This window comes from Bathycoccus prasinos (genome assembly GCF_002220235.1).
Source record: "Bathycoccus prasinos genomic : Chromosome_1".
NCBI lineage: Eukaryota > Viridiplantae > Chlorophyta > Mamiellophyceae > Mamiellales > Bathycoccaceae > Bathycoccus > Bathycoccus prasinos.
This window is the reverse complement of record NC_024008.1, coordinates 1,273,924-1,301,180: the sequence shown is the minus strand read 5'-3', so window position 1 is coordinate 1,301,180 and position 27,257 is coordinate 1,273,924. Positions and strand designations below refer to the sequence as shown.

General features: G+C 47.1%; 16 protein-coding genes across 16 annotated transcripts; 8 read left to right on the top strand and 8 right to left on the bottom strand.

Moving 5' to 3' along the window:
- Positions 1-104: 104 nt before the first annotated feature.
- Positions 105-1,211, top strand: Bathy01g07110 (chorismate mutase; the record flags this gene model as incomplete). The annotated part of the gene is made up of 1 exon (XM_007515634.1): positions 105-1,211. One exon carries the CDS (start codon positions 105-107, stop codon positions 1,209-1,211), a length of 1,107 nt encoding a protein of 368 aa, XP_007515696.1.
- Positions 1,212-1,391: 180 nt separating this feature from the next.
- Positions 1,392-2,408, bottom strand: Bathy01g07100 (dimethyladenosine transferase; the record flags this gene model as incomplete). The annotated part of the gene is made up of 1 exon (XM_007515128.1): positions 1,392-2,408. The coding sequence occupies one exon, from the start codon at positions 2,406-2,408 to the stop codon at positions 1,392-1,394; it is 1,017 nt and encodes a 338-aa protein (XP_007515190.1).
- A 303-nt stretch (positions 2,409-2,711) lies between these two features.
- Positions 2,712-4,982, top strand: Bathy01g07090 (predicted protein; the record flags this gene model as incomplete). Its single annotated transcript, XM_007515459.1, has 1 exon — positions 2,712-4,982. The coding sequence occupies one exon, from the start codon at positions 2,712-2,714 to the stop codon at positions 4,980-4,982; it is 2,271 nt and encodes a 756-aa protein (XP_007515521.1).
- Positions 4,983-5,123: 141 nt separating this feature from the next.
- Bathy01g07080 (unknown protein) lies at positions 5,124-6,470 on the bottom strand (the record flags this gene model as incomplete). The annotated part of the gene is made up of 1 exon (XM_007515519.1): positions 5,124-6,470. One exon carries the CDS (start codon positions 6,468-6,470, stop codon positions 5,124-5,126), a length of 1,347 nt encoding a protein of 448 aa, XP_007515581.1.
- A 115-nt stretch (positions 6,471-6,585) lies between these two features.
- On the bottom strand, positions 6,586-9,090 carry Bathy01g07070 (predicted protein; the record flags this gene model as incomplete). The annotated part of the gene is made up of 1 exon (XM_007515272.1): positions 6,586-9,090. One exon carries the CDS (start codon positions 9,088-9,090, stop codon positions 6,586-6,588), a length of 2,505 nt encoding a protein of 834 aa, XP_007515334.1.
- Positions 9,091-9,338: 248 nt separating this feature from the next.
- On the top strand, positions 9,339-11,168 carry Bathy01g07060 (unknown protein; the record flags this gene model as incomplete). Its single annotated transcript, XM_007515395.1, has 1 exon — positions 9,339-11,168. The coding sequence occupies one exon, from the start codon at positions 9,339-9,341 to the stop codon at positions 11,166-11,168; it is 1,830 nt and encodes a 609-aa protein (XP_007515457.1).
- A 194-nt stretch (positions 11,169-11,362) lies between these two features.
- On the bottom strand, positions 11,363-12,068 carry Bathy01g07050 (predicted protein; the record flags this gene model as incomplete). Its single annotated transcript, XM_007515476.1, has 2 exons — positions 11,363-11,692; positions 11,922-12,068. 2 exons carry the CDS (start codon positions 12,066-12,068, stop codon positions 11,363-11,365), a joined length of 477 nt encoding a protein of 158 aa, XP_007515538.1.
- A 198-nt stretch (positions 12,069-12,266) lies between these two features.
- Positions 12,267-13,910, top strand: Bathy01g07040 (mCG118030; the record flags this gene model as incomplete). Its single annotated transcript, XM_007515328.1, has 1 exon — positions 12,267-13,910. The coding sequence occupies one exon, from the start codon at positions 12,267-12,269 to the stop codon at positions 13,908-13,910; it is 1,644 nt and encodes a 547-aa protein (XP_007515390.1).
- A 105-nt stretch (positions 13,911-14,015) lies between these two features.
- Positions 14,016-15,941, bottom strand: Bathy01g07030 (predicted protein; the record flags this gene model as incomplete). Its single annotated transcript, XM_007515098.1, has 1 exon — positions 14,016-15,941. One exon carries the CDS (start codon positions 15,939-15,941, stop codon positions 14,016-14,018), a length of 1,926 nt encoding a protein of 641 aa, XP_007515160.1.
- A 243-nt stretch (positions 15,942-16,184) lies between these two features.
- On the top strand, positions 16,185-17,570 carry Bathy01g07020 (unknown protein; the record flags this gene model as incomplete). Its single annotated transcript, XM_007515661.1, has 1 exon — positions 16,185-17,570. One exon carries the CDS (start codon positions 16,185-16,187, stop codon positions 17,568-17,570), a length of 1,386 nt encoding a protein of 461 aa, XP_007515723.1.
- Positions 17,571-17,667: 97 nt separating this feature from the next.
- On the top strand, positions 17,668-19,566 carry Bathy01g07010 (N-acetylglutamate synthase; the record flags this gene model as incomplete). The annotated part of the gene is made up of 1 exon (XM_007515171.1): positions 17,668-19,566. One exon carries the CDS (start codon positions 17,668-17,670, stop codon positions 19,564-19,566), a length of 1,899 nt encoding a protein of 632 aa, XP_007515233.1.
- An 87-nt stretch (positions 19,567-19,653) lies between these two features.
- Positions 19,654-20,676, bottom strand: Bathy01g07000 (phosphoribulokinase/uridine kinase family protein; the record flags this gene model as incomplete). The annotated part of the gene is made up of 1 exon (XM_007515126.1): positions 19,654-20,676. The coding sequence occupies one exon, from the start codon at positions 20,674-20,676 to the stop codon at positions 19,654-19,656; it is 1,023 nt and encodes a 340-aa protein (XP_007515188.1).
- Positions 20,677-20,850: 174 nt separating this feature from the next.
- Positions 20,851-22,488, top strand: Bathy01g06990 (predicted protein; the record flags this gene model as incomplete). Its single annotated transcript, XM_007515083.1, has 1 exon — positions 20,851-22,488. The coding sequence occupies one exon, from the start codon at positions 20,851-20,853 to the stop codon at positions 22,486-22,488; it is 1,638 nt and encodes a 545-aa protein (XP_007515145.1).
- Positions 22,489-22,649: 161 nt separating this feature from the next.
- Bathy01g06980 (predicted protein) lies at positions 22,650-24,284 on the bottom strand (the record flags this gene model as incomplete). The annotated part of the gene is made up of 1 exon (XM_007515610.1): positions 22,650-24,284. The coding sequence occupies one exon, from the start codon at positions 24,282-24,284 to the stop codon at positions 22,650-22,652; it is 1,635 nt and encodes a 544-aa protein (XP_007515672.1).
- A 337-nt stretch (positions 24,285-24,621) lies between these two features.
- Positions 24,622-25,854, bottom strand: Bathy01g06970 (unnamed protein product; the record flags this gene model as incomplete). The annotated part of the gene is made up of 1 exon (XM_007515403.1): positions 24,622-25,854. One exon carries the CDS (start codon positions 25,852-25,854, stop codon positions 24,622-24,624), a length of 1,233 nt encoding a protein of 410 aa, XP_007515465.1.
- Positions 25,855-25,955: 101 nt separating this feature from the next.
- Positions 25,956-27,134, top strand: Bathy01g06960 (predicted protein; the record flags this gene model as incomplete). Its single annotated transcript, XM_007515336.1, has 1 exon — positions 25,956-27,134. One exon carries the CDS (start codon positions 25,956-25,958, stop codon positions 27,132-27,134), a length of 1,179 nt encoding a protein of 392 aa, XP_007515398.1.
- Between the last annotated feature and the right edge of the window lie 123 nt (positions 27,135-27,257).

Here is a 27,257-nt window from a genome sequence, read left to right as displayed (position 1 = left end):
GAAAGAGTGCTAATAAGGAAGTCAGTCAGTTTTGTTTTGGAAAAAAACACCTAATAAAACGAACAACAAGCATCTTCACTTTTAGTTCCTTCTCTCTCATCATCATGTCGTCCTCTTCTGCGCTTTGTTCTTGTTTGAGCAGCGGAAGCAGCGTCACGTCCACGCATCGTCGTCGCAGAGCGTCGTCGTCTTCGTCGTTGACGTCTTCTTCTTCTTCGTCCTCTTTCTCTTCTTCCCGTCGTGGATTCTCGCCGCCCTCGGTTTATCTCAACAAGAACAAGAACAAGAACAACATTAACAACAAAAACAACAACACTAGCAGCAGCAGCAGCGGTAGAAGAAGATCATCATCATCGTCGTCGAAATTAAAAGTATGCGCGGCGATGAGTTCGATCGATGACCCGAACTTTGCGGACTTGTCCGACCGATTGAAACTCGATAACGTTCGTCAGTCGCTCATTCGTCAAGAAGACTCAATAATCTTCGCGTTAATCGAACGCTCGCAGTATAAAGTGAACGATAAGATTTATAAGACGAACTCTATCGATGTGCCGTGTTACGACGCGAAAACTGGCGTGAGAAGCTCGATGATTGAGTTTATGTTGAGAGAACGAGAACAGATGGATGGGAAAATTCGAAGGTACACTTCGCCGGACGAACACGCGTTTTACCCGGAAAGTTTACCACCGTTGGTTATACCACCGATGAACTTTGGGGAGGTTTTGCACGAATGCGCGTTGAAAATTAATATCAACGATAGAATTAAAGAGATGTACGTGGAGAATATTGTTCCGGGAATGTGCGAGAGCGGCGATGATAACAACTACGGGTCCGCCGGCTTGTGCGACGTGAACTGTTTGCAATTAATATCGAGACGGATTCATTACGGAAAATTTGTCGCGGAGGCAAAGTTTAGAGCGCAACCGGATGAATATTCTGATTTGATTCGCAAACAAGACGGGAACGGATTGATGCAGTTGTTGACGAATCAAGCGGTGGAAGACAGAGTGGTTGCGAGAGTCACGAACAAGGCGGCGTTTTACGGGCAAGACATCAACGAGGAAGTTCCAGATGCGAGCAAAGTTTTGACGAATCCAGAAAACCAAAAGTATAAAGTCGCGCCGGAAATCATCGCGGATTTGTACTTTAAGTGGATCATGCCGATGACAAAAGACGTGCAAGTTGAATATTTATTGCAAAGGTTGGATTAAATTGATCGATTAAATTACTATGCGAATTGTTTTTAACTAACTACACTATTATATTTCGAACGTACCGGTACCCCGGAGGTATAATTGCTATATTATTATATTTAAAATGTGTATCTACATAAACTAAACGCGCGGGCACCTAACGCATGCGTGAACAAAAGCTGTCATTATCGCGCACTCTTAACCGACAAAGTGTATGCCGTGTTCGTTGAACACTGCCAACAGTTGTAAGAAATCATCCTGCGTCATTTTACTCGAGCGCATCTCCACGTATCCGTTCGTGTTTAATACCTTTTCGATTAACTCTTTCACGTGATCCTTGACTTCCTGTCGTTTCTCCTTGTTATTCGCCTCTTCCTCGGCTAATTCCATGGCGTCATCATCTAATAAATTCACCTTTACTGCTTTAAACGTCAAATAGTTCTTCGTTAACAACTCCAACACCGTTTTCGTTCGAAAAATCCCCCCTAACGTCTTATTTTTCCTCCCAAAGCACAAGCGAATTAAACCATCCCACTCTCGAAAGTTCACCTGCACTGGAGGTTTCCTCGGCTCGATTCTCACCACGGACGAATCGACTTTCGGCGGCGGTCGGAAATTGTTCTTCCCTACTTTTAAAATGTGTTGCGTCTTCGCCAACAGCTGCGTGTTCACCGCCAAGCGACAATACTGCGCGTCGCCAGCCTTCGCGACCATTCGCATGGCAAACTCTCTCTGAAACATCAGCGTCGCGCTTCGAAACTGTGGTCGATGCGAGAGCAACTTAAACGTCAGCGGCGAAGAAATCTGATACGGCACGTTTGCCACGCACACGTCGAAATACGGTAACTCAACCTTCATGAAATCCCCTTGTATGATTTCCAATTTTGACTGGTACGGCGACCCTTGCACTCTCCGTTGCAACTCCAAGACCATTCTCGCGTCGTACTCGATCGCGACGACTTTCTTACACGTCTCTAGTAATTTCATGGTCAAGTTCCCGGTCCCTGGTCCAATCTCTAACGCGACGTCGGTGCTTTTCGCTCCTGATTTCTGAATTATCGAATCCACAATCGCCGGGTTTTTTAGAATGTGTTGGCCGTAGGACTTCAAGAACTGAATGCCTTGATACGCCGCTCTCGTTGACATGTCTTTCGCTGCCTTGGAGCCACCATTTTTCTTGGCCACGCCTCCAGCCACGCGTAATCCGTTGTTCATTTTTCTTGCTTTTATTACTTCAGAGAGAACAGAGAGAGAGAACAGAGAGAGAGAGAGAGAGTGAGAGTGTGATTTATGTTGTCGACTTTTTTCCTCTGAGAATGATCCGTGAATGCGTTTACGAGTAAAAGGCCGCCAAAAAATTCCCACCTTCAAAAAAGCATAGAATTCACACAAAAACGACACAAAAACACACATCAACACATTATTTGAAGAAACGTGTACACGCAAAAAGCCAGAAGAGCACGACGGTTTTATTATATAAGAGAGGATTTTGACGATATCAAAATACTCATTATTACGATGATGATGCTGTTGGAGAGGAAGGCGACGACGACAACGCGTGATGATGATGATGATATCAAAAACGCAGCAGCAGCAGAAGAAGTTTCCCGGGAAAATTTTCAAAATCACGAAGGAGAAGACGAAAAGAACACCACCACGCAGGAGAAGAAGTTAAAGAAGAAGAAGAAGAAGAAGCGCGATGTTGATGGGACGACGACGATGCGAGATGCAGAACAGGGAGACGATGATCAATTCGTTCGCGGGGCGGAGGAGGAAAGAGTCGCCGCGAAGAGAAAGAGAAAGGAAGAAGGAGAAGTGGTGATGAAAGGGTTGAGGGAAGGCTTCGGTGTGAATACCACAGTCGCAACCGCCGAGACGACGACGACTCAGACGACGACGACGACGCGGGAACAAAGAGTAGAAGAAGAAAAAGAAGAAGAAGAAGAAGAAGAAGACGAACGGCAACCGAGAGATCCTATGACGATTGATTGCGTAGATATTGAACATACTAGAGCAGAAGACGCACCACTCTCGTCGTCGTCGTCACCGCCGCCGTTATTATTGTTAGCATCATCGAAGAAAACGACTTCGGCAACGGTGAAACAACCGCGCGAGCGGTGGACGGACGCCGAGCACGCGCTGTTCACGGATGGTTTGAAAATGTACGGCCGAGCGTGGAAAAAGCTAGAAGAACGCGTGAGAACGAAAACAGTGGTGCAAATTCGATCGCACGCGCAAAAGTTTTTCGATAAGTTGCAAAGAGGTGAAGGGATGGAAGAGGAATCGAAAGAGGAGAAGAAGGCGTTGTTGAAAGCGTGGGCGAGAAAGGTTGTCGGTGGAGGTGCTGGTGAGACCTCAGATACTAATACTGCTGGAGATGTTCCTGCGTCTACTCCTACAACAAAGGCAACGAAGAAGAAAAGCGGTGCTCTTACCGCGGAAGAAGCACCGCCATTATCTCAAGTTGAAACTGCCGCGACGCGAATGGAGGCGCCAACGAAAAGAGACGAGTTAAATGAAAGCATTCAAAAGGATGTGAAAGATCCGATGACGACGCCGACACCGACAACGGAGAAATTTGCAGCGGAGGTTGTTGACTACAATATCGACGGGAATACTACGAGCAATAGCAATAAAAAGACGCGTCAATCGAAGTCGCTCTCGTTGTTGTGCGAAAGGTTTCTCAGCTTGTACAGCTCTGGGTACGAGAATTTGATTTCGTTAGACGAAGTGTGCTCGACATTAGGCGTCGAAAGACGTAGAATTTACGACATCGTAAACGTTTTAGAAGCTGTTGAAGTCGTAGTTAAAAAAGGCAAAAACCAATACGCGTGGTTTGGCGTTTCCAGGCTCCCTAGCGCCATTGAGAAGATTGAAAAGTTTGGCGCTGAATCTTTCGACATCAAGTTACCGGAGAAGCTCTCGTTGCAAGTGTTTGAAAACTCACTTCCGTTTCAATCGGGCGGTAAAGATGCAATTAATGGTGTCAAGTCCGTAGCAAACGGTGAAGAAGATCCTACTCTTCCTGCGAACAAAGCTAAAGCTACCGCCGCTGGAAAGAAGGAAACGTCCGAGAGAAGAGAGAAATCGCTCAGTTTGATGACGCAAAAGTTCATTACGCTGTTCATGGAAGCGGAAGATGGCGTCTTGGGACTGGAGGACGCCGCCGCCGCGATGTTGATGAGTGAAGGCAGCACTGGTCCAAAAGCGACGAAAGACTTCAACGATAACGAGTTGAAGAAGAAAATCCGAAGATTATATGACATAGCGAATATCTTATCGAGTTTGCGCTTACTATCAAAGATTCATCTCATGGACAGCAGAAAGCCAGCTTTCAGATGGATGCGCGCTGAGGATACGATAAGAAAACTGATCGCGACTGGAAAGGAACACGAGTGGTTCGGCACTACTCCAAAGTCTCCAGATGCGAGAGGTCAACTCGTGGTGAGTCCCGTGAAGGAAGGAGTGAGTGACGACGCTGCGATAGGTGCGCTCACCACGGATACCGTGCCGCGATTACTCCCATCGGCTATAACGGCTTTAGGAAGAAAGGACCGACACGTCTTCGCCGCCCTGCAAACCATGGAAAAACTCCTTCAAGCGCAAGCGGAAGATTTGTCCGCGAAGAGTGCGGCTCAATCCACGGTACCAGATGGACAAAAGAAGATACCGGAGATGTTTCTAACAACAGCAAATTTGTTCGGGGCTGGGGAGAGTTTTCAATCGAAAACTGGCGATGGTATTTTCAATCAATACATCAACAACTTTACGCAGAATATGCGAAAGTAAATAGCTGTGCAATCAACTGTTGTAAAAAAGGTGAAGGTTTTTTTGATTAAAATCGCGAAACACGCACACACACACCCTCTCTCTCTCTCTCTCATACGTTCGATAAGAGCACCCTTAAATGTTCACTCCTCTTTAATACCATTACTTCGATTGTTGTCCTTTGCCGGTCCTGTGCTGCACAATTAAGCGGCGACTATCGACAAAGATGTTGCTCGATTGCGCGACAGCTGCTTCGCACTCACTGCGAGATGCATATTCAATGAAGCAAAACTTCTTTCTCTCTTCTCCAAAATCGTCTTTCGGGAATCCAAAATCGATCGATATTATGTCGCCAAATTTGGAGAACTCTCTTCTCATGGCCGAAGCAGGAGTGTGAAAATGAATATTTTTCACAAACACGACGTGAGAAGACGACGTTTGCTTAATAACCGCGGTCGGCGTTGGTTTCTTTTTCTGCTTCAACTCAGCGAGAAGCTGTTGCTTTGCCTCGGCCAAGTTTACATCACCGAGTGGTTTCGTTTTCTCGTACCCCGGTGGCGGCGTCTTCTTCGAATCGATACTTCCCGGGGACTTTCCACTTCCTACCTCCGAATCTATCTCGTCGTGTCTCCTGTGTTCCTTTTTCTCCGTATAAAGCGCATCGATTTGCTTCTCGATGAATTTCATCTCGTGCTTCGTCGTCGTATCTCCAAACGATGTTCGCCTACCGCCTTCTACTCTTCCTCTTCCTCCAGTTGGGCGCGGAGCAGGTATCGGTGTTGTTGGCGCCATCTGTTGCCGTTCTTCTTGTTTCCTAGGCGTCGACGTAACTGGTTTTGGCGTCGACGGAGGAAACACCTTCACCGCGCCGTCGTATAAGTCTGCGCCCGTATCTCTCGTCCCAACGCCTTTATCGATTTGATGCTCGCGGCTGAGCTGTAATAACTCGTTCGTACACACAAACTCGTATGACTGTTGTTGTTCTGGTTGTTGTTGTTGTTGCTGTTGGTGGTATTGTCCGTGCTCGACTCGACCTCCTCCCCTCGCCGTCGTCAAAAGAAACGTCTGGGAAAAATTCCTTCTGCTCTTTTCCTCTCCAAGATTATTACTGCTACTGAACGCTCCTTTAACCAACACGAGCAGCGTCTTGTCTTGCACAAAAGTCACCTCCGAGGCATCTAAACTCGAAATCGTCGTGTTCAAATCCATGTAATACTTCTCGTGGGAAGTGAAATGTGATTGCAGAGACGCGCGTGAGTCTTGAACTTCGTTCTTCGGGGGCAGCGTTAGGTTTGTTTTCGAAGTTGTTGTTGCGTCTTTACCTCCGTTTTTGGTTTTGTTGTTGTTGTTGCCATTCGAAACGTACGAAGTGGCCCTGTGCGCAAAAGGCGAATAAAAGATCGACGGAACTTTCTTAGGCGCATTGTGTAGTGTTGTGTAATACTTCTGGATGAAGTGTCGGGCGATTGAGTCCGCGGAAGAGGAGGAGGAGGAGGATTTCGAAGACATATTTGTGTGTGTGATGAAAGCGCGTATTTTTTGATTAAAAAATGTATCTTTGAAATTTAGGGGTCTCTCCTTTGTCTTGAGTTTTTAAAAGTATGCTATATAATAGTACATGGATTCAACTCCGACGCGGCTTCTTGCACGCGCGGACGTGACTGGCGTGTCCAACGGCTGAAGCACAAACGCGTCCGCACTTTTCGCACGTTCGAGGCACGTTCACGAATGTTCGTTTTTTGTTGTTATCCGAACGAATGTTCGGGTCGTACGGCGGCATCGACGTGTGTTGTCGTTGTTGTTGTTGTTGTAGTTGCGACGGTGGTGGTGGTGGCGGCGGCATGGATGGTTCTTGCGACATTCCTCGCGCGCCTCTTCCCTCTCGCGCTCTTCGCATCTTCTCCATGTTTCCGGCATAGACGTAATCGCTTTCAATTTTCTGTCCGGCACCTTGGCGTCTTGCGCGACCGGTAGTGACCGTGGGCACTTCTTCGTCCGATACGTACGGTTCGAATCCAGACATGCCAAACTCGTTCACTCGTGGATGCGGTGACTGCTTTCGCTCGGCTCGCGTTGCCCTCGATGTCGTTTTTGTAGTCGTTTTTGCGCTTGCAGTGTTAATGATATTATTATTGTTGTTCGCAGCGTTCATTTTCTCGAGATATTCAGCGCTACGATGCGGCTGTTTGGATCGATACTTTTTCGATGCGGCGAGCATTGCGCGAACTTTCGCCGGATGTTCTTCCGCGTGTTTTTTTACGTGCGCGACAAAACCAGGGTGAGACTTACACACCTTGCCACACACGGTACACCTCGCGATTTCGTGTTGCTCAAACAACGTCGCGGCTAAAGGTCGCGTAGGTTGTGACGGAGCTAACATTTCCGTCGTATCGTTATTCATACGGCTGGAACCTCTCGCAGGCGATGATCCAGTGTTGTTATTCTTCGCGCGAGGTGACGATGTACCACCGCCACCGCCACCAGTGTTCTTATGGTGCGAATTTTTTTGTTGCGCGTTTTGTTGGCGGTGATGTTGTCTTTGCTGTTGTTGTTGGTGCTCCTGACGCTGCCTTTGCATTTGCTGCTGGCGTTGCATTTGCTGTTGCTGCTGAAACATATGTTGTTGCATTTGGTGCTGTTGCTGTTGCATTTGGTGTTGAAGCATTGAATAACGTTGTTGCTGAGTGGCGTTCGGTGGCAGTTGCAATGGCGGCAAATTCATCATGTTGCCACTGCCGTACAGATCGTTCATGGTATTATTATGCGTATCTTTCTTTGCGCCTTTCTTCTTGCTCTTTTTCCCGTTGCTGTTGTTGTTGTTCGCAACGTTGTTGTATCGCATTTGAAGTTGTTGCTGCTGCATTTGCAAGTGTTGCATTTGTTGCTGATACTGTTGAAGCTGGAAGTTATAACTGTTTGCGTTTGCGTTGTTGTTTTTATTATTTTTATTATTATTCGCGTTCCAATTATCGTTCACTCGCATACCTCCGAAACCTATGTACGAGTTGTCATACATACCAGCTTCGTTGAAATATCCACCTTGTTGGCCGGTACCGTTCCCACGTCTGTTGCTGTTGTTATTGTTGTTGTTATTATTATTACCATATTGTTGCATCCCGCGTTTCGGTTTCCATTGTTGCTGTTGTCGTCCCAAGCTACTCGTGTTCGTCCTTCGCATCTGTTGTTGTTGTTGTTGCTGGAGTCGAAGCTGTTGTTGTCTTCGTTGGTATTGTTGTTGCTGGCTATTGTTATACTGTTGTCCTCCTTTTTTATCATTATTATTATTATTATTATTATTATTCATCGCGTGCTTGTTCACCCCACCGTTGTTATTAATAGCGATACCTAAGGTTGACTTATCCCCCAACCATTCAAAGCTCTTCTCCCCACTTTCCTTCCCGTTTCCTTTCCCATGACTCCCCAACCGCGTGTTCGCTTTGTAATCCTCGTTTCGGATAAATATTTCCCCGTCCGCTACAAGTGCAGACGCGTTCGCCGTGTTCTGTCCGTTCACGTTCAACGTCGGTAACGACGTGCACTCGATTCTCACCCACGCGTTTGTTCCATCTTCAAACGTCACGTGAAACGGGTGCGACTCGCTCGGGTCGTGGAAGACGATGCAAGCTATCGTCGGCCTCTTGTACGAGTTGCCGGCGGTTCCCGTGCCTCGTTCTATTTTCATTCTTCGCCCGAGCCATAAATGATGATCATGATACTGATGTTTGTTGTTGTTGTTGTTGTTGTTATCATTCTCGTTATTGCGCTCCTTCATCAAAGAAGGTTTCAAAAGTACTCCTCCCTCGTCGTTCTCATTTTCTCTCTTCGTCGTCCCGTCGTCGTTTACGTCGTCGCCTTCTTTATTCGTCTTCTCTTTTGCGCTCCCATCGACTCCCCTCATTTCTTCTTCTCCCTCTCCCTCTTCTTCTTCTTCTTCCTCTTCTTCTCCGCCGTCCTCGATGATGTCTTCACTGTTCTTCTTTGTCTTCTTCTTCTTTGTCTTCTTCGTATTTACTTCCACGCCCAACAAAGCAGCAGCAAAACCACCACCACCATCACCATCACCGACATCTTCTTCTTCTTCTTCTTCTTCTTTTTCACTCGTCGTCGTCGTTTCCGTCGTCGTCTTCATCGCATCAAATATATATAAATCCCCTTTTTCTGTTCACGTCCTCCTCTTTCGTTTTGTGTGTTGTTCTCATTCATAAAAAAGTGAAGAAGAGAAAAGTCAAAAACACAATTTTACACACGATTTTTTTTGCCCCCTCTTCTCTCATCAACATCAACGATGATGATGATGATGAAATATGACTTTGCGCGACGACCGAGACGACGAAATACTATTTGAAGAAGAAGAAAAGTACTAACACGCATGGGAAGATGATGTTCACGCCTCCGCCAAAAAACAACACCTCTTCGCGTTCTTCTTTAGGAGGAGGCGGCGTCGACGATTCAGACGATTTAGACGATGAAAAGAAGACGAAGAAGAGCAGCAACATTAACATTAACAACAAACGTTCTTCTTCTGCTTTCTCGACGACGCCTCCGCCGTTGTCGTCGGTGTCCTCCTCCTCGATGATGACGATGAAGAAGAAAATACTCGTGTTAACGAAAGAGCGAGACGAGGCGAGGGAATTCGGAGAGACTGCCGTTGCGCTCTTCAAGAAGGAAAAACTTCAGATGAAGAACGAAGCGAAGGAAACGCAGGTTCAATTGCTGAACGAGAAAAGACTCTGGGAACAAGAGAGGAAAAGGTTGAACAAAGAAATGAAGAGGTTGGAGAACGAAGTGGAGAGGTTGAAGAGAGAGAAGGAAGAGGAGGAGAGGAAACGGACGTCGATGGAGAACGAAAATCATCGGGCGACGACGAGCGCCCCCGCGGAAGACGACAAAGCCGAGAACAACAACAATAACGCCAACGAAATATCTTTGACTGAATTTTTAGACATGGAAGTCGCATTACATAAAGAGCGCGAAAGGAGCGCGCAATTAGAGAGAGATTTAGAAGCGAGAGCGAAAGAACACGCGATGAAGAACGAACAGACAAAACTTGAAATATCCAAGATGACCGCGGAGAGGGAGACGTTGAAGGCAAACGTGAAGAACTTGTATAAAAAATTGAACGATTGGGATCAAATGCAAGCGGAGAATTTGAAAGCGCACGAAGCGTTGCTCAGAAAAGAGGTCGAGGTACACAAGCAACACTACCAGAACGAGCTCGAGAGAGCGCAAAAGGAGCACGAATTCCATTTGCAATACGAAAAGAATCAAAAGGAACAGCAGTACGAAAGATACGAAAGAGAGAAGAACGAGATCGCCGAGAGAGAATACTCGAAATATAGAAGGGAGGTGGAACGGGCGGTATCCGAAGCACGAGCAAAAGCCGAAGAAGAGTTCAACGAAAAGATAGAACGGTTCGAACGAGAAACGAGATCGAAAGAACGCGAAGTTCGAAAAGAAATTCGATTGTTGGAAATCGAGTGCGAGAAAATGGTGGAAGCGCGAGTGAAAGAGGCGGTGAAAACGATCGCGCGCTCCGTTGAGGAAACTTTCGATATGACAGCAAACACTGGATTAGGTTTTACGAAAGCTTTGGACGAGCAGAAAAAGAAAATAGATGCTTTGGGTATGAAGTGCGCGACGATGGTTGAAAAAGCCAAAATAAAGCTGGAGAAAATCGCGGTGAAAAGAGAAGAGGCGTTGAGAGAACTCGCGAATGCGATTGAAATGACGAGCGACAAAAGACGAGAGTTTGAAAAATACGAAGAGAGAATGCATCAACGCGAGTTCCATGCTCATCACCATCATCGCACACGGGCATATCAAACTTCTGAACAAGAAGTAGAAGAAGAGTACGACGATCCGTTTTCGCCGGAATCGAAAAGTTACGTCTCCAGAGGAGATGATGAAGATTTCGATTACAACTGCTTAGATCCATTCGGAGACGCCTCCAACCGAAACGTAACATCGAATCAACATCATCATCATCACCGTCACGATGAAAACGACGAAGTGCACACGTTGATGCGGCAGGTAAAGCTCCTACGAAGAGAACTCGAAGGTTTGGCAAAAACTAGGAAAGACGAAAGCAGCGCTTTGAAGCAAAAAATATTGAGAACGGCGGAGAGAAAGAGAGAGAAGAAGAAGGAAAAGAAAGAGATCCTGACCTCCGTGCGCTCGCGTTTAGATTCGCTCATGCTGATGAATTAGATATTTAGTTATGTAGTACAAGACATTCGGACATGTATATTAAAAAATTTGCTCAAATTTTAGCTGCGTGATGTTGTTGCTGGAGCACCCCCTCTCTTTTTGTATATAAAACGCGAGCGAGCGAGCGAGAGTTTAATGTCTCTCTCTCTCCCCCCCTCTTTCTATGACGATATAATAACGCGTTGCACGTATTATTAAATGTCAGAAATCTTCGTCAACAAATCGTCCACGGTTTGTTCCAACTCCTTTCTCGATTCCTTGAACAAAACGTATCTGTACACGAACCAGGCGGAGTATCCCAAACCGACCAACTCCATGACTTTCGGCAACAACGGGATGGCGTTGATTGCTCCGACGACGGTGGAGGACAACCACAACGCGGCCGTCGCACCGGCGACGTACGTGATCACTTGGCCTTTGTTTTCGGTGTCGTCCCACTTTTCCGAGATAGTTTTCACGAGTTCTTTCGTGTCAAACTTCTCCGCGCGAACGATTAAAGAGCGAGAGGCGGATCGTTGTTGATTCTGTTAAGAAGAAGAAGAAGGTGAGCATGATGAAAAAAAAATACCATCACGCGTTAAAGCGGTGATACCCGAAGAGAGATCTGCGCAATATTGCGCGTTCCAGGAAAGGTAAAATAAAGGAGTGCACACCCTCGCGTCCGGCGCGCGCGGACCGGATTTAGGAAAAATATCTCCTCTCTTTCAAATTCAAAAAGAGACGAGAAAGATCACGATACAATTTCACACCCACCTTCTTCATCATCGGCGCGGCGGCAATCTTCGCCGCGTGCCCTCGTTGGAAAGAGGAGGAGACAGATGAGGATCTTCTCGCAGAACCCAAACGCATCATCTTTTGGGAGATCGGTTGGAAAGTAGCGGTAGTAGTTATCGCAGACATTTTCTTTTCAGTTGTTGTTGTTTATATTCTGACGACGTTTCGTTCGGGATTTTTGCAGTCGTCTGCCAAATCTGCCTCTCGATTTCATTCATTCATTTTTGTTGCCCAAACAAACAAACAACACAAAGTTTTGTTGGACTGACTCTCTTTTTTAACTTCCCTCATCACACTTTTGTTCGCCGAAAAGTTTTGAAAGAGATGATGGAAGAAGAGTCTCTCGGTCCTCCTTCTCCTCCTCCTCCTCCTCCTCCTGCTTCTTCTTCAGAGAAAGAAGAGGCGCGTGATGGAACGACGACGACGGTGAGAGTGGTGAGCGTTTGTGTGCGAGAAGAAGAAGAAGAAGAAGAAGAAGAAGTGGAAAACGGAGATGATGTTGATGATGCCGGTGAAGAAGATGTGAACAACGAGAACAAAAACAACGAAGATGACAAAAGTGAAAAAAAATGGCTCGAGAAAGCGAAAGACGGATGGCGCACGATGCGAGAGAAGAAGCGAGAGAAGCGAGAGGAGATTGAGAAAATGATCGCAGATGTAAGTGGCAGCGGCGCAAAGGAAGAAGAGGAGGAGGAGGAGGAGGAGGAGGAAGATGAAGATGAAGACGAAAAAGAAAACGATTCCATGATGGTGTCGATGATGAATGCTGAGAATAATAGTAATAGCAATAAAAAGAGTAGCAATAAAAAGAGAGTCAAACTGCGAACACAAACGGCGGCGTACAAAGTGACGAGGAAAATCAGATCAGCGACGGAGCGAATACGAATGATTGGATCACTTTGCGAGAAATGGGAGAGAAGATTGTTGTCAGTAGTCGTCGGCGCTGGCGATGAAGAGAGCGAGAACGACGACGCCGGAAACAAAACAGTTGAGCTGGAGGAGTTGGAAGACTTGTGCGTATCTTTGGTGTCGATATTGAACGAAAGCGTGGGAAAGCTGCGAGCATACGTGAAAGAGAGCAGAGAGAAAGTGTTACCAAACGGAAGCGTGGGAAAGAAAGAAGATGAATTAGAAAAAGTAGAGCAAAAGGAGGCCAAAGAGCAGTTACGCGAGAAGGCAGGTTTCAAAATCATAGCGCGCTGCCTGGAGCGTTCGGAAACTTTGGAGAAGCGCGTGATACAGTCCATGGCAAAATTAAATGCGAAAAATAAAGAGCTCGTGCGCGTGAGAGGCGACGACTCGCGAATTCCATCGAGTGAAATCAAATCGAAGGCTGCGTTGGTCGTGGATGCGTTTACGCTTTACCTCAAAAGCGAAGAGCAACATTTGAAGAACGAGAACGAACGCGCGGCGAGGCTAAAAAGAGAACAGACGGTGGCAACGAAAAAAAAAGAGAACAAAACGAAAGAAGATCCAACGCCAGTGAACTTATCCAGCCTCGATGCTTCGACTGAAGTGTTCAAGTGCTTGAAGTGCGATTTAGCGTTCCAATCGTTCGCCTCACGCAACACGCACATGGAAGTCAAGCACTTCGACGGGGCGAAAATGTTCTTCTGCAATAAGTGCGATGGCACGTATACGAGTAGAACTTCTCTCCACAGGCACGTAAACAAACACCACTCGCAAAAGTGGGCGTGTAGATCGTGCAACCCGATTCGTTGCTTCAAATCTAGGTACGATTTGAGGAAACACGAAGAAAGTAAGCACTACGAAGAAATGAAGAAAAGAAGACGCGAGTTGGGAGAAGAAGAAGAAGAAGAAGAGGGAGACGACGATACGACTCCAAAGAAAAGTTCAAAAGATATGAAAACAGCAAAGAAGAGCAAAAAAGAGACGCTCGACGAAACGTTCTATACGTTTGTAAACGGGTTCTTCTTAGAAAGTAGCGACGAGGACGAGGACGAATAGAAAATAGAAGCAGATGAGAGAGAGAGGGACACGCGCGCTCGCATTGTATTTTAAAGTTAGGAGAGCATTGTAAAATGCTGGGTACTTTTAACAAAGTTATTTTTTTCAGAGTTTAAAGTGCTTGTTGTACGGCTCCACGAATTGAAAGTCGCATATGATCGATCTGCCCGCAAACCATCGATTGTTCAAGCCAAACTGAGCTTTCTTTGCCGCTTCGACGTCGTCGAATTTCAAATAGCAAAAACCGTACGGGTTCTCTTTATCAACGTGCGCGTGCACGCACTCCCCGTATTTCGAGACTTCACCTTTCACGTCTTCTTCGATGTCTAACCACCACTCCTCGTCTGTCTCTTCCGCGGGGTCGAACAAGTTCTTTAACAACACGCACTTCGTGGGGATCGGAGATGATGGACCGAAAAAGCCTTGCGTCATCATGATCAACTCTCTCTTCTCTTCCTCTTTGGTTTTGATTTTTACCGCATTGTGCGTCAAGGTCGCCGTCGGGATAGCACCAATAGTTGTCGCGTCGCCGCCTGCTAATTTCTGCATAAGTTCGGCTCTTTTTGCTGCATCCATCTTCGCATACGTCGCGGTATCGTCCATTTGCCCACCCACGCGATCGTCATCGTCCTCCTCGCCGCCGCCGCCGCCGCCGCCGACGTCGCCACCGCCGCTTCTATCGTTGTTTCTATTTTTGTTATCATTCTTCGCACCACCTTGTCCTGCCGCGACGGATATTTTCAAAGCCTGTCCAACGAGCTCTAACCCATTTAATTGCGAGACGGCGAGCATGGCGTGCGACCACTCGCGATATTGCACGATTCCGTGTCCATTCGATTGCCCGTTTCCATCTCTGGAAATTTCAATCGCGTCCAACGCGCCAAACGGTTCAAACACCGCTTTTACGTCTTCTTCGGCTAAACCTTCGTGTAAACCGGCAACAAAAAGCGCACACGGTCCACTCTGTTGCGTTCCATCGCCATTTCCTCGTTTCCCTTTCCCTGTGACGCCTTTTGCCGCCTGCTCGGCTTCCCAAGCGATGTTTTTCTCAGCCTCGGAATGTTTCACCATTACTTTTTGTCCTCTCAACGTCTCCCCGGTCAGCTCCAACGCTTTCGGAATGGACGATTTATCTTGAAACTCGACGTACGCCATTCCTTTCGATATCGGCCTGTTTCTATCGTAAATAATTCGCACATCCGTGACCTCCCCGGCTTTCATGAAAAATTTGAAAATATCGCGTTCGTCGCTCTTCGTGCTCAAATTATACGCGAAACACGTCCGCGTATCTCTATCAATCTTCTCCAACGCGCGTTTCTCTTCCATAGCTCTTCTTTCTTCTTTCTTTCTCCTCCTGTTCGCTTCTCTTTCCGCGGACGTTTCTCGCGGTTTATTATTACTTCGATCTCTCGAGTCGTCGCGTTCGCGGTCCCGACCTCTTCCGCTCCCGCCGCCTCGTCTGCCGTTATCGCGATAATCTCTCGAGCGCGACCGGTGTCTCTGCCTTTTCTCCCCTCGGCTCCCTCCTCCACCACCACCACTACCGCGTTCGCGTTCTCGAGACCGATCTCGAGACGAACCTCTTCTGTCTAGTCGTTTCCCATCCTCCTCGCTTTCCCTTCCTCCTCGTCTCCCTCTCTTCTCGTCAGAAGCTGAAGTTGCTCTCTTTTTTCCTCCTCTCCCACGACCATCATCATCATCCTCATCGTCCCCGCTAAACTCTCGCTCGTTTATCGAAGACGTCGTTTTCTTCTCGTCTTCTCTGTCATCGGCGCGTCCTTTCCTCCTCCTTTCTTCTTTTTTCTTCAAGCCTTTTCCGCCGCCTTCGTCGTCGTCGGAAATCGTTTTCGACGATGATTTCAGATGATGATCAGTACCACGGGAAGAACGAGTGGTCGTCGTCGCAGTAATACTCGTACGCGTCGTCGTCGTCGTCGGATGATTCGAAGAAGAAGGATCGTCCAATCGACGCTCTAACGCGTCCCAGGCTTCCTCGTCCGAGTTCTCCGAGTTCACGCCGCCGCCACCCATTATTATTATTATTATGTGATGGTTGTGTGTGTGTGTGTGTTAATTCGTTTTGTCTGCTTTTTTTGTTTGAAGCGAAATGAAGAAAAAAAATATTTCACGAGGAAAAAAAGTTGAGGAAAAAAAAGCACTTGAAAAAGAACATGAGCTTTTTTAACGAAAACACAGAAGAAAAGACACAGCAGACAAAAGATACACCAAGAAGAAGAAGGATGATGACGACGATGATAGAAAAATGATAGAAAAATGAACCCACCCACGCTTACTCCTACGACGAGTGGTGGTTTTGGTTTTGGTGGTAGAAATGAGGAGGAGGACAGAGTGCGAATGGTATTGGAACGGATGATGATGATGATGATGGTTTTTAAATCATCATCAAAATCACGTGGTGGTGGTTCTCATTCTTCTTCTTCGCAACTGTATTTTGTTGATGATGAGGGTGAGGATGAGGAAAATAAAGCGGGGAAGAAAAAGTGCGTTTGGAAACACTTGGACGAGGAAGAAGAGAGAGAAAGTACAGACGTCGTTTTTCGATGCGCGAAAGAAATCGCGGAAAAATCCTTTGCCGCGTTAGACGTGTACCGGTTACATTTTCTTTGTTTCACTCAAAATCATCGTCGTGTTTGTGATGAGACGGAAGGAGAAGAAGAAGAAGAAGAAGAAAAGCGCGAGCGAAGAAGAGCATCAAACAAAAGAACAAAAAGAAGAAAAAGAAGAAGAAGAGCAGAGTTGGTCCTCGCAAAACTCTTGTTTAATAACGGAGACTACTTGTGCGCTTTGGTCGTTTTAAGTTTGAGAGTAGACGAAGAAGACGACATCGTATCGTCGACGTCCGCGGTAGAGGTTGAGGAGGATGACGGTATCGAAGAAGAGACAAAAACGCTCGAGGGCAAGTGCGCGGAAGAGATTTCAAAGAAACGACTGGAGAAAAAGAAGCGCGAGAAATCCTTTGCTAATGCGCATAAACAAGAACACGAGCAAGAAAATTTTGAACAGGATTCAGTAGATGTAACAACAACAACAACACCATTGCCGACGCAGCAGAACGCAAACTTTTTTTACGACGATATTCCCGCCGTGCTCCTTCGAAATGGCGCGTACGAAACATCCAAAGCAATTGGATTAGCACGACTCGCGTCTACGTCCACTTCTACCGATCGAACGAACAACATCATTAACGATGAACAAATAGCCGCGGCAAACGCTTACAACGTCGCTTTAGCGTGTTTAGGTGCGAACAACGACCTCGAATCGGCGCTCGAATTGCTCTCTCGAAGCGACGTGCTTCGAACGTATCGTTTCGACCAAAACTATTGGTTGCGAGTTTCCTCCTGCATGCTTCAGTGGCACGATAAAACCAAAAGCAAGAAGACGAGCGATGAAAACAGACGACTTTTGAAACTCGTATCTTCGTGTATACGCTCGGCAAAGTTTGTAAAAGAGTTACGCCAAAGAGGCTGGAACATATTTTTGATCCTCCGTTCTCGCGGGAGGGATACTAATAAAGAAGAAGAAGAAAACGAAAATGATGATGATGAGAGCGTTTCTTCTTCTTCTGCGCTCCTCGACGAGATCTGCGATAGGTTTAAAGTCGCCGCGTTCGAGTGCAAATCTGGTAGTACTATTACGTAGTTTTTGGTTCGATCAAAATTCCTCATTATTTTATTTCAACACACCAAAAGCGAAAGGATAATTATTATTACTCGTAGTCTAGAATAGTAGTATTAAGATGGTGATGATGATGATGATGATGATGAATGCAGTATCATCATCATCACCATCACTTCATCCTCGTCCTCGTTTTCGTCGCAATCATCGCTTCCTGACCAGAGCGCAGTCCGAAGCGGACGCGAGCACGTCTGCTTCAACAAGCAGCAATTCCTCCAATTCAGAAAAAACGACGGCGACGGGGATGAATTTAGCAACAACAACTCCTGCGTTGTCCAACAAAGACCAGTTCGTGAACTTTTTCCGCACGGCTTTACCGTACATCACCATGCACAAATCATCCGTGTTCGTGATTCACATCCCCGGAAACGTGATGAGAGACAAAAAGTCGAACGTGTTTAAATCCGTCATGCAAGATATCATAATCTTGAGAGAATTAGGGGTGAAGTTAGTGTTAGTGTTAGGTTCGGACTCGCAAATATCGGATTTGACTGCACTGAAAGGAGAGAAGCCAAAGTTTTCGGTGAGCAAGTTTGGAGCGACGAGAAGAATTACGGACGAGTTTTCGTTGGAAGCGGCGATGGAGGCGTGCGGGAGAAACAACATCGCGGTCCAGGCGCAGTTAACGCGAGGACCGGATGTGAGATTGACGAGGAAACACGGCGACCATTATTCGGATACCGGTGGGTTTAGTGGGGATGGGAACAACAGTGGCGGCAGAAAAGAGAACATCAGAGATATCAAAAACAACGGACGAAACTTTCCAGTCGCGACGAGCGGGAATTACGTGTACGCTCGAAGACGCGGAGTCGTCGATGGCGTCGATTACGGGTTAACCGGGGAAGTCGTGAAAATTGACAAGACGTCAATTTTGGAGACTTTAGAGCAAGGCGACGTGGTGCTACTCTCGAGTTTAGGCTTTAACGCCGCGGGAGAGGTTTTTAATTGCGTGTCGAGAGATATCGCAGTCGCTGCGGCCATAGAACTCAACGCGGATAAATTAATCGTTTTACCTGAAGACGGATATTTACCTCGAGATGAAACGACAAACGGGAAAGTGAAGAGTTATTTCACGCTCTCGGATGCGAAGAAGTGGATGAAAAATTTTGCCAAAGGTACTGAATACGAAGATCTGGTGGAAAACCATCGCGCGTATGCGTGGTTGCGAAGTGGATACGCGAGTAACGGGTCATCTGATGTCCCCGGAAACGGCGGCGCGTCTACGAATACAAAGAACCCGTTTACATCGAGCGGGGAAAATATTCAAGTAAACTCGTGGATGCGCGCGCAAGAGATGGACTACGAGTGGCGCGTGCCGTCGTGCCCGATTGAAATGTGTGCGGCGACGTTTGCGTGCCACTGCGGCGTGAAGCGAGTTCACATGGTGGATCCGAACAAGAGCGGAAGTCTCTTGATGGAATTGTTCACGTCCGACGGCGAAGGAACCATGGTTGCTGGTGATCGATACGAAGGCACGAGAAAAGCTACAATTTACGACTGCATTGGCATTCACGACATGTTACAACCTTTGGCGGATGCTGGCATTGTCGTGTATCGCACGGAAGAAGAATTGAGACGTTCGGTGATGAACGAAAGAGTTTCCTTCTTTGTGACCGAACGCGACGGCAACATCATCGCGTGCGCGTCCTTAACGGAATACGAAAACGGGAAAAGTTACGAAATTGGTTCCTTTGCCGTCGCAAGAGAATACAGACGAGAAGGCAGAGGCGACGCTTTGTTATCGTATTTGGAAGAGCACGCCTCGGAGAAAGGGTGCGAACGCTTGTTTTTATTGACGACGAGAACAGCGGAGTGGTTCACCTCTCGAGGCTTTGAATTCGACGGCGCCGCCGAAGACGAAAGTTCAACCTTACCGAAAGGTAAAGAGGTTGTCAAAGGACGAGGCTCGCTTTTGTTTTCGAAATACATGACTATTGACAGTTTTTTAGAAGAGAGTTAGTTTGAGTGACCGTGGTAAAGTCTATGCAGTTTGATGAAGTATTGAATATTATTATTGTTAGTAGTATATCAAGAATTCTTTGCTATTTCAAGAAAACCTTTTCGCGTTCGGTATCATCACATCTGCGAACCGTTTATTCGCGTCTACTAACTTTGCATTTACCAAGTCATTCGAATACGCTCTCAACTCTGCGGTTTCTTTCGTCTTTCCAGTTCGAACGTGTCTATCGATGACCCTTTTCGTCGCCTCGTCCACCGGACAGTTGACGTACCACGCCTCGTCGAAACACGTCTCGTCTAAAAGTCTCGACCACGGCTGCTCGGGAAGAAATAAATAGTTCCCTTCCACTAAAATAATCTTATGTCTCTTGTATTCCACGAGAATGTCGTTTTCCACCGGATCGCCTTTCCCGTGATCGAAACTGGGGAAAGAACCGCTCCCGCTTTTCCGTAAGTTCACGATATCGTTCACGAACCTTTCGCTGTCAAAAGTAAACGGCGCGCCTCGCTTCGCCAACGCGTGTTGCGGGTTGTCCATCTTTTCCAGTTGGCTTCGGTAATAGTGATAGCCGTCCATCGGGACAATCGCTATGTCATACGCCGCGCTCTCGTTGTTATTACTATTATTATTAGTATTCTGTTCGTTTTCATTCTCCTCGTTCTCGTCCTCTTCTAACTCCTCGTTTACTCCTCCTCCTCTGTCGCCGCCGCCGCCGCTGCTCGCGGTATTCGCACTCTTCCTTCTTTCGAGTTTTCGAAACTGTCTGCACACTTGTTTCGCGAGCGTGCTTTTCCCACCACCCGGTGGCCCGGCTATTCCGACTATAATTTGCGCGTCTTTACCGCTCGGGTGTAACTCTTTCGCCAAACGTAAGCGTCTCGCGCACGCTCTCGCCACGTCCAGAAACGTCGTCGTGTCGCTTATCGCGTTCGTATTGGCGAAACTTTCCGCAGACGATGGGAGGAACGTGAATTTACTCTCCACTCCGATGATGGTATTACTTCTTCTTCTTCTGTTACTTCTTCTGTTACTTCTTCTTCTTAACGACGACGACGACGACGACGATGGTGACGATGGCGCGCACCGGTAGCAGCATCCAAAAGTCGTCATCCTCGTCGCTTTTAAAAACTGTGATGACTCTCTCGTCGTGCTTTTACTCGTTCCCTTTGTGCTTTGTGAGATAAAAAATGACGAATTTAATTGACGAAAAAACAGTTGAGTTGAAAAATAAAAATTCTTCTCTCTTCTGTTGCTTCTTCTTCTGTTCATTAAAAAATTTCAAGCATGCGCTGTGTTGTTGCATCAGCGGCGGCGATTGAAGGGCACTCCTCACAATCCGTCGTCGTCGTGGCTTCATCGTCGTCGTCATCTTCACGACCACCAAAATTAAAACCCTGTCTTTTGAAATTGTGTCGTCGGGGTTATTCTTCTTCGAGAAGAAGAAAATGCAAAGCGCTTCGAAACGCTCCTCCTCGGATAGAAGGTGAAGATGATGATGAAGAAGAAGCTAAAGAAGAAGTTGATGACGACTTGGACGCGACGAGAAGCACCAACAAAACCACCAAAACCATCAAAAGAAGGAGAAGAGACATCGTGCTGGCTTTACAATCATCTTCGATGTTGTTCACAAAGAAAAGCTTTGCTCGTAATGGAGAAGAAGAAGATATGTATTCAATATCGAGCAACAACAGTATTACTAATAATAATACGTATTACAAATACGAAATCAACGCGAGGAAGAGACTGTTGGAAACGCAAAGGTTATACGCGTTACAACCAGAAGTCGATGAAAGGAGTAATAATGATGTTGATGATACGAATAATAATAATAGTAATAATAGTAATAGTAATGAATCCGTAATAGAGATACCGATGACGTACGACGGCGCGTCTTTCGTGTTGGATTATTACATCGGCGACGCGAGCGTGAGAGGCGTGGTGGATACCGGGTCTCCGTTTATAACCATTCAAGGTGGGAATGGGAGCGAAAATTGGGGGTTTGTGACGCAAAATGATATTCGGCCGAGCCCGTACGGGGAGACGTACGAAGTGTACGGGTTACAAGTGGATTCGAGCACCGTGTGGTGCTTGGGTGATTTGCGGTTCACGACCGGTTTTAACGATGAGTCGCGTTCGCGTTCGCGCGATTGGAATTTACGGGAGATGGTTTTAGGCGTCGTCAACGGGTCCATGGCAAACGTGGGCGGGTCTATAAACGGCGCGAACGCGTCGTTCGTTGGATTGACTAAATACCGACAAGACTGGATTCGACCGACGTTTTTAGAACAAACCGATGTGAGCTCTTTTTCCATGAATTTCGAGAAGGAAACGTTGACGCTCTCGAGGAAGAATTTAATCGATAGAAGAAACGATGCGAACGTTTTAGCGATGATTGATTTACGACCACTCGGATCACCGGTGTATCACTACGCGGTTCTGTTGGACGATTTGTACATCAACGGGGAAAAACATATATTTAAAAACAAGAACGAAAAGACGTACGTCATTTTCGATAGCGGGACGACCGGATTGTTAGTGTCTCAAGATTTATACGAAAATTCAGCCTTTCGAGATGGCGCGTTTCAAGCCGCGATGACTTTTACAGACGTGAAAGGAAACAAAAGCTCCGTCGCCATCGGGTCGTCCATTCGCACGTGCACGAGGAAGTGTTTGTTTCTTTGTCTGCCGCTCAAAGTGCCTTGGGACGGCGTCCTCGAGGAAAAATCGAACGTCATTTTTGCCGGTTTAGCGGTTTTAATGAATCAAGGTGAGATCACCGTCGACGCGGACGAAGGCGTGCTCAGATTAAAGTCAGACCCTGGCGTGAGTAGAATGGAATTTGAAGCAGACGAAGAAGGGTTCATTCCAATCAGAACGAGAGGAAAATTAGCGAGCGATATCAAACTGTACAACGAAACGTAAAGAATTTTGGCTATAGATAGCGCGGCGCCGCGCGGCAACATACTGTAACATTAGCGTGTACTGTAAGTAAAGAAATAAAAAAGTGTACCTAGGTAGTACCAGGTACTCGTAGTAATATTATTAAAAACTCGTCGCGACGATATTAAACAAACAAACAAACATTACATTTTTTTCTTGCAATCCGCGTGTGCTTTGTCACCCATCGCGTACGCTTCTCTGACATCGGTCTCACCATTCATCGCGTAGACGTCGTTGAACGAGTGCGGGTTGGTGGCCATTTTAATCTTGAACACTTTGCCGCCGCACTGCGATATCGTACTCGTCATCGTCAACTTCTCCTTGGACTTGGGCATGAACACGTTCGTGTACACTTGGCCGTCCGGTAAAATCAACCCGTCGTCGCTCTCGTCGACGACGTTATATATGATTGCGTTCGATGCTCTGATTTTTTTCGCGGTGACGTTGACCAACAAGCAGTTCTCGACCTGAATGTCGCCGCAGTTGACGTTACTCACGACGGAGGATTTCACCGACCCGCTCTTCGCCGTGGACGCGACGATGACTGACTTGTTCGATTCGTCGTCGATAGAGGCTTGAAAGTTTGCCAACTTCACGTCGCGACTCGGGATATTCAAATACAATCTCAACGCCTCTGCTTCGGCATCGTCTCCAGTCACCATCAAGTTGTTCTTTCTGTACAACTTCAACAAGCCGTAATCCCACCAATACGAGCCTTGGCCGACGTCCACCGCGCCGAACAACTTCTTCTCAGGAAACTGCTCCAACAAAGCTTGTTTGAACTTCGTCATGCGATCGTGGTGCGCTTCCGCTTGCTCTCGCGTCTCATCTTTCGTTTGCATAATCTTCGCGTAGTTTTCTTTCGTCATCGTCAACGGCATCCAAAAGTGCGGATCGGAATCAAACTTGGCGGTTTTCCCCGCCAACTCCTTCTCGAACTCGCTCAACATCAAACTTAACATTTCGTGGCCCAGTGAAAACGATCCTAAACTCGGACCGACTTGTTTCACCGATCCGAACGATTTCAATAGCTCCGACGCGGTCGCGTGGCTGACTTTTTCAACCTGCGTCGCCTCGTTCTCGCCGTTCACCGCGATTAACCCGTAGTTGGAGAAACCTTTCTCGTTCCACTCTGTTTCGTTCGGCATTGGGCCCATGACGGCTAAAATATCCGCGTGGTGTTCGCCAGATTTGTTGTGCCCTGCGGATGGAATGAAAATCTGGTCGCCCCAAAACACGGAGACTCTTCCCGGTCGCTCTTTGGCGTACCTGTTCGTCTGTCTCACCACCGCCTCGAGGATGGTCAAGTTTCTCGCTTCCCCGGCGACTTCCACCACCGCGGGTAACTTGACCCCAGGTTTGTTGTTATTCTCCGCCCCGGGTAACGGCGCTAACCTGGTCCCTTTCCCGGCCGTGTGGTACAAACCGATCGACCCGCCGTTGCTTAAAATCAAATCCAAATCCTTCGCGTCTTTCGCCTCCGCCAACTTTTTCGCCTTCGCGTACGCGTACAAAGTGCCCAATCCGTTCCCGGCGCCGTCTTTGTTCGTCCAGTCCTCGCACACGGCGTAAACTAAGGCGTCTTTTTTACACGCCGACCCTCGCGTTTGTACCAACCGTTCGCCCCAGTACGTCGCTTGGTGTTCGGTCGAGCAACAGACGATGACGGCGTCGAAACCGGTTTCGTTGGCGTTCATCTCACGTATCGATTCGAGCATAGATTTTTGCTTTTCCTCTTGGGAAGACTCCATTCCGTTAAAAGAAAACGCGTTGCCCATCTTGTTGGTCCGGAACGGCGCGCAGAGGAGGTTGAAGGACGAAATTTTTCCCGTTGGTTTTGTTGCGCTGCGTAGTAATACGCAGCTGTTCTGCGTTTTTCTTCTGCGGTATTATTCTTTTCTTACTCGTCGTAATTGTCTCTTTTTTTTCGTGTTACAACGAACTTTACAAGAAAATTAGGCAAAGAGCAAAGAAGGGGTATTCTTTTCCATCGTCATCGTCGTCGCAGGAGCCACTTTTAGGTGCGTGCGGCTGCTGTGTATACTACTTGTACTATTATTATTATTATTATTATTACTACTACTACTACTACTTGGTACTACTATACGTGTACTACTACGGAGTAAGCTTTTCGAGGACATCTTTCCTCTCTCTCATCCACGCGTTCAGAGAAAATTCTTCTTCTTCTTCTTCTTCTTCTTCGAATACGCAAAAGATGAACGTCTTGGCGTCGGCGATGGAGAAGCTTTTGGCGACCAACGCCTTGCGAGGCTTGTACGGGAGATAGACCATTCGGTCGAAGAAGACGGAAGCGATGGCTCGAATGACTCCCCTCGGCTGCGAAGAAGAAGATGTTGTCGTAGTTGCTTTCAATTCGGGAACGTTCCAGGAGGACGGGTGCATGCCGACTTTATGCGTCACGTGTACTTCGCCCGCGCCTCTTTTCTTCTTTGATTTTTTCTTTCTCAACACGACGGCGGCGTTCGCGATGAACGTTAGTGTCAAATTCCTATTCAGCTCCACGTCGGCTGGGTTTCTACCATCCGCGCCTTCTCGCGCGCCGTCTTTCGCCTCGCCGGTGTCCTCTTCTCTCGAGACGCACGGGAAATTCCAGACGATTTTATCGAAACCTTCATCTATGCACTTTTCGACTCGCTCGAGAACATCTCTCTTATTACTTGCGGCGACGGCGGCGGCATCCATCAAGCTCTCTTTCAATTTCGCCGCGTCCACCCCGTGCAACACCAAAACGTCCTCGCCGCAAACCGCCAACTCATCCAACGTCGCCTTTATCGCGTCTTTCCCGTACGCCTTCTCCAAGCTCGCCTTCGTCTCGTGCGTCGTCGCGATCAACTTTACCTTTTTTAATCGTTTCGCCAAGCTCAAAGAAAACGTTAAATCTCCGTCGCCGACGGTTAAGATCCGGTCGCCTTTCGCGTACAAGCCAACGACTGATTGTTTTTCGTTTCTCGCATTTTGTTCTTCTTCTTCTTCTTCTTGGTGATGATGATACCTCTTAAATCGTTCGCACTCCTCCGGTCGCTTCAAAACGATTTTACTACTACTACTGCTCTTCTTCACATCGTCCTCACCACTTAAACAACATTCGCGCCTCATCTTCTCAACTTTTCGTACACACGCTTCGCATTTTTTGTTCAACATAAAGTTGCTGCACGACAGTTGCTCTTTAAACGCAAACATTGGAGGAGGAGGAGACAAAGAAGAACTCTTCTTCTTCTTGAAACCCCCATCAATGTTTTCGTCGTCACAACGCGTCTTCTTCCTCTTGTTCTTCTTCTTCTCCTTCTTCTTCCTCTTCCTCTCGCTGTTGTTGTTTTCCTCCTCCATCATCGTCCTTATTTTTAATAGGGGGGATTTGTTGCTTTGACAGACGTTTGATGAAATTTTTCATAAAAAACAGCCCCCTCTTTGTGGGATTTGACGCAAAAATGACACCTGTCACTTCTTCTCCCTCTTCACGTCTTCATCATCCTCTCGCGAGCGAGCAGCCAAAAGAAGAAAAGGTTTTGTCGTTGCATCGAGAAGAAGAAGAAGAAGAAGAGAAAGAAGAAGAGAAAGAGTCTGCAGGTGAGGACGATGATGGTATCGATTACGATCGAGAAAATATATTATGTTCTTCACCGCGAACGCGCGCTTTAGACCATTTCAGAGACGACCGGCTCTTACAGTCCGCGAGATTGCTCCGGAAAATATGCGACAGTTTAGTGTCATCATCAGAGGAAGAAGAAGACAAAGAAGAGTTAAAAGATACAAAAGAGAAAGAGAAAGACAAGTTGGTCAAATACGTTCTGGAAAAAGCGAAACAGTCGGAGTCGTTCATCGAGATGTTGAGAGAAGACGCGGAGAAAGATTCGTCCTGGGAAACGCAGAAATCTTTCTCTTTTGGCGGGAGAGACCAGACGAAAATTTATTACAAGACGACGGAAAACGATACGAAATTGATTTTACGAGTAGACCAGGCGATTAAAAGAGAGATGTTAGTGCCAGTGTTAGCGACGTTGAATGAAAGTCAGCTGTACGCGTCGTGGTTACCTTCGTGGACGATGCCGAAATTGAAATTTTCGCGAACCGAAAAGCTCGACCAACGCGGCCGATGTTCGCAGCTTTTACTCGTTACGGTGGAGTGTCCGTGGCCGTTTTCAACCAGAGAGGTTGTTTTGGACGCGCTGGCTTTTGATGATATCGACGAAAGTGGCGTGGTGGCGGTATTGTTGAACAGTTGCGATTGCGAGGACGACGAGAGAGTCCCGGCGATTGACCATAAGTTTGGCCAGTGCACGCGAGTGGACTTTCACGGAGGATTTTTGTTTCGAGCGATTCCGAGCGAAGGCGAGGCGTGGAAGAAAGCGAGGGAAAAGCACGAAGACGAGATGATTGTGTCGTTTATATTTAATATCGACCCGAAGATTTCGTACGTTCCGGTTTCAATCATACAGTTTATAACGAGGACGGTGATTGGGACGTTGTGGGGGATGTTTATGAAAATCGCGAGTAAAGTGAAAAACGGAGAGATGAAAGAACACGCCGAGGCGATACAATCGAAAAGACTCGTTTTGTACGATTGGGTCGACGAACGAGTAAAAAGCATGTTCGCGCGAATCTTTTGAGTCCGTGTGTGCGCATCAAGATACCTAGGTAGTAATTTACGTAGTTTTTTTATAGTAGGAGTAGCCAGAAACGCAGCGACGCGCGCGTACGTGTGATGATGCATTTGAGCTGAAAAGTTCATT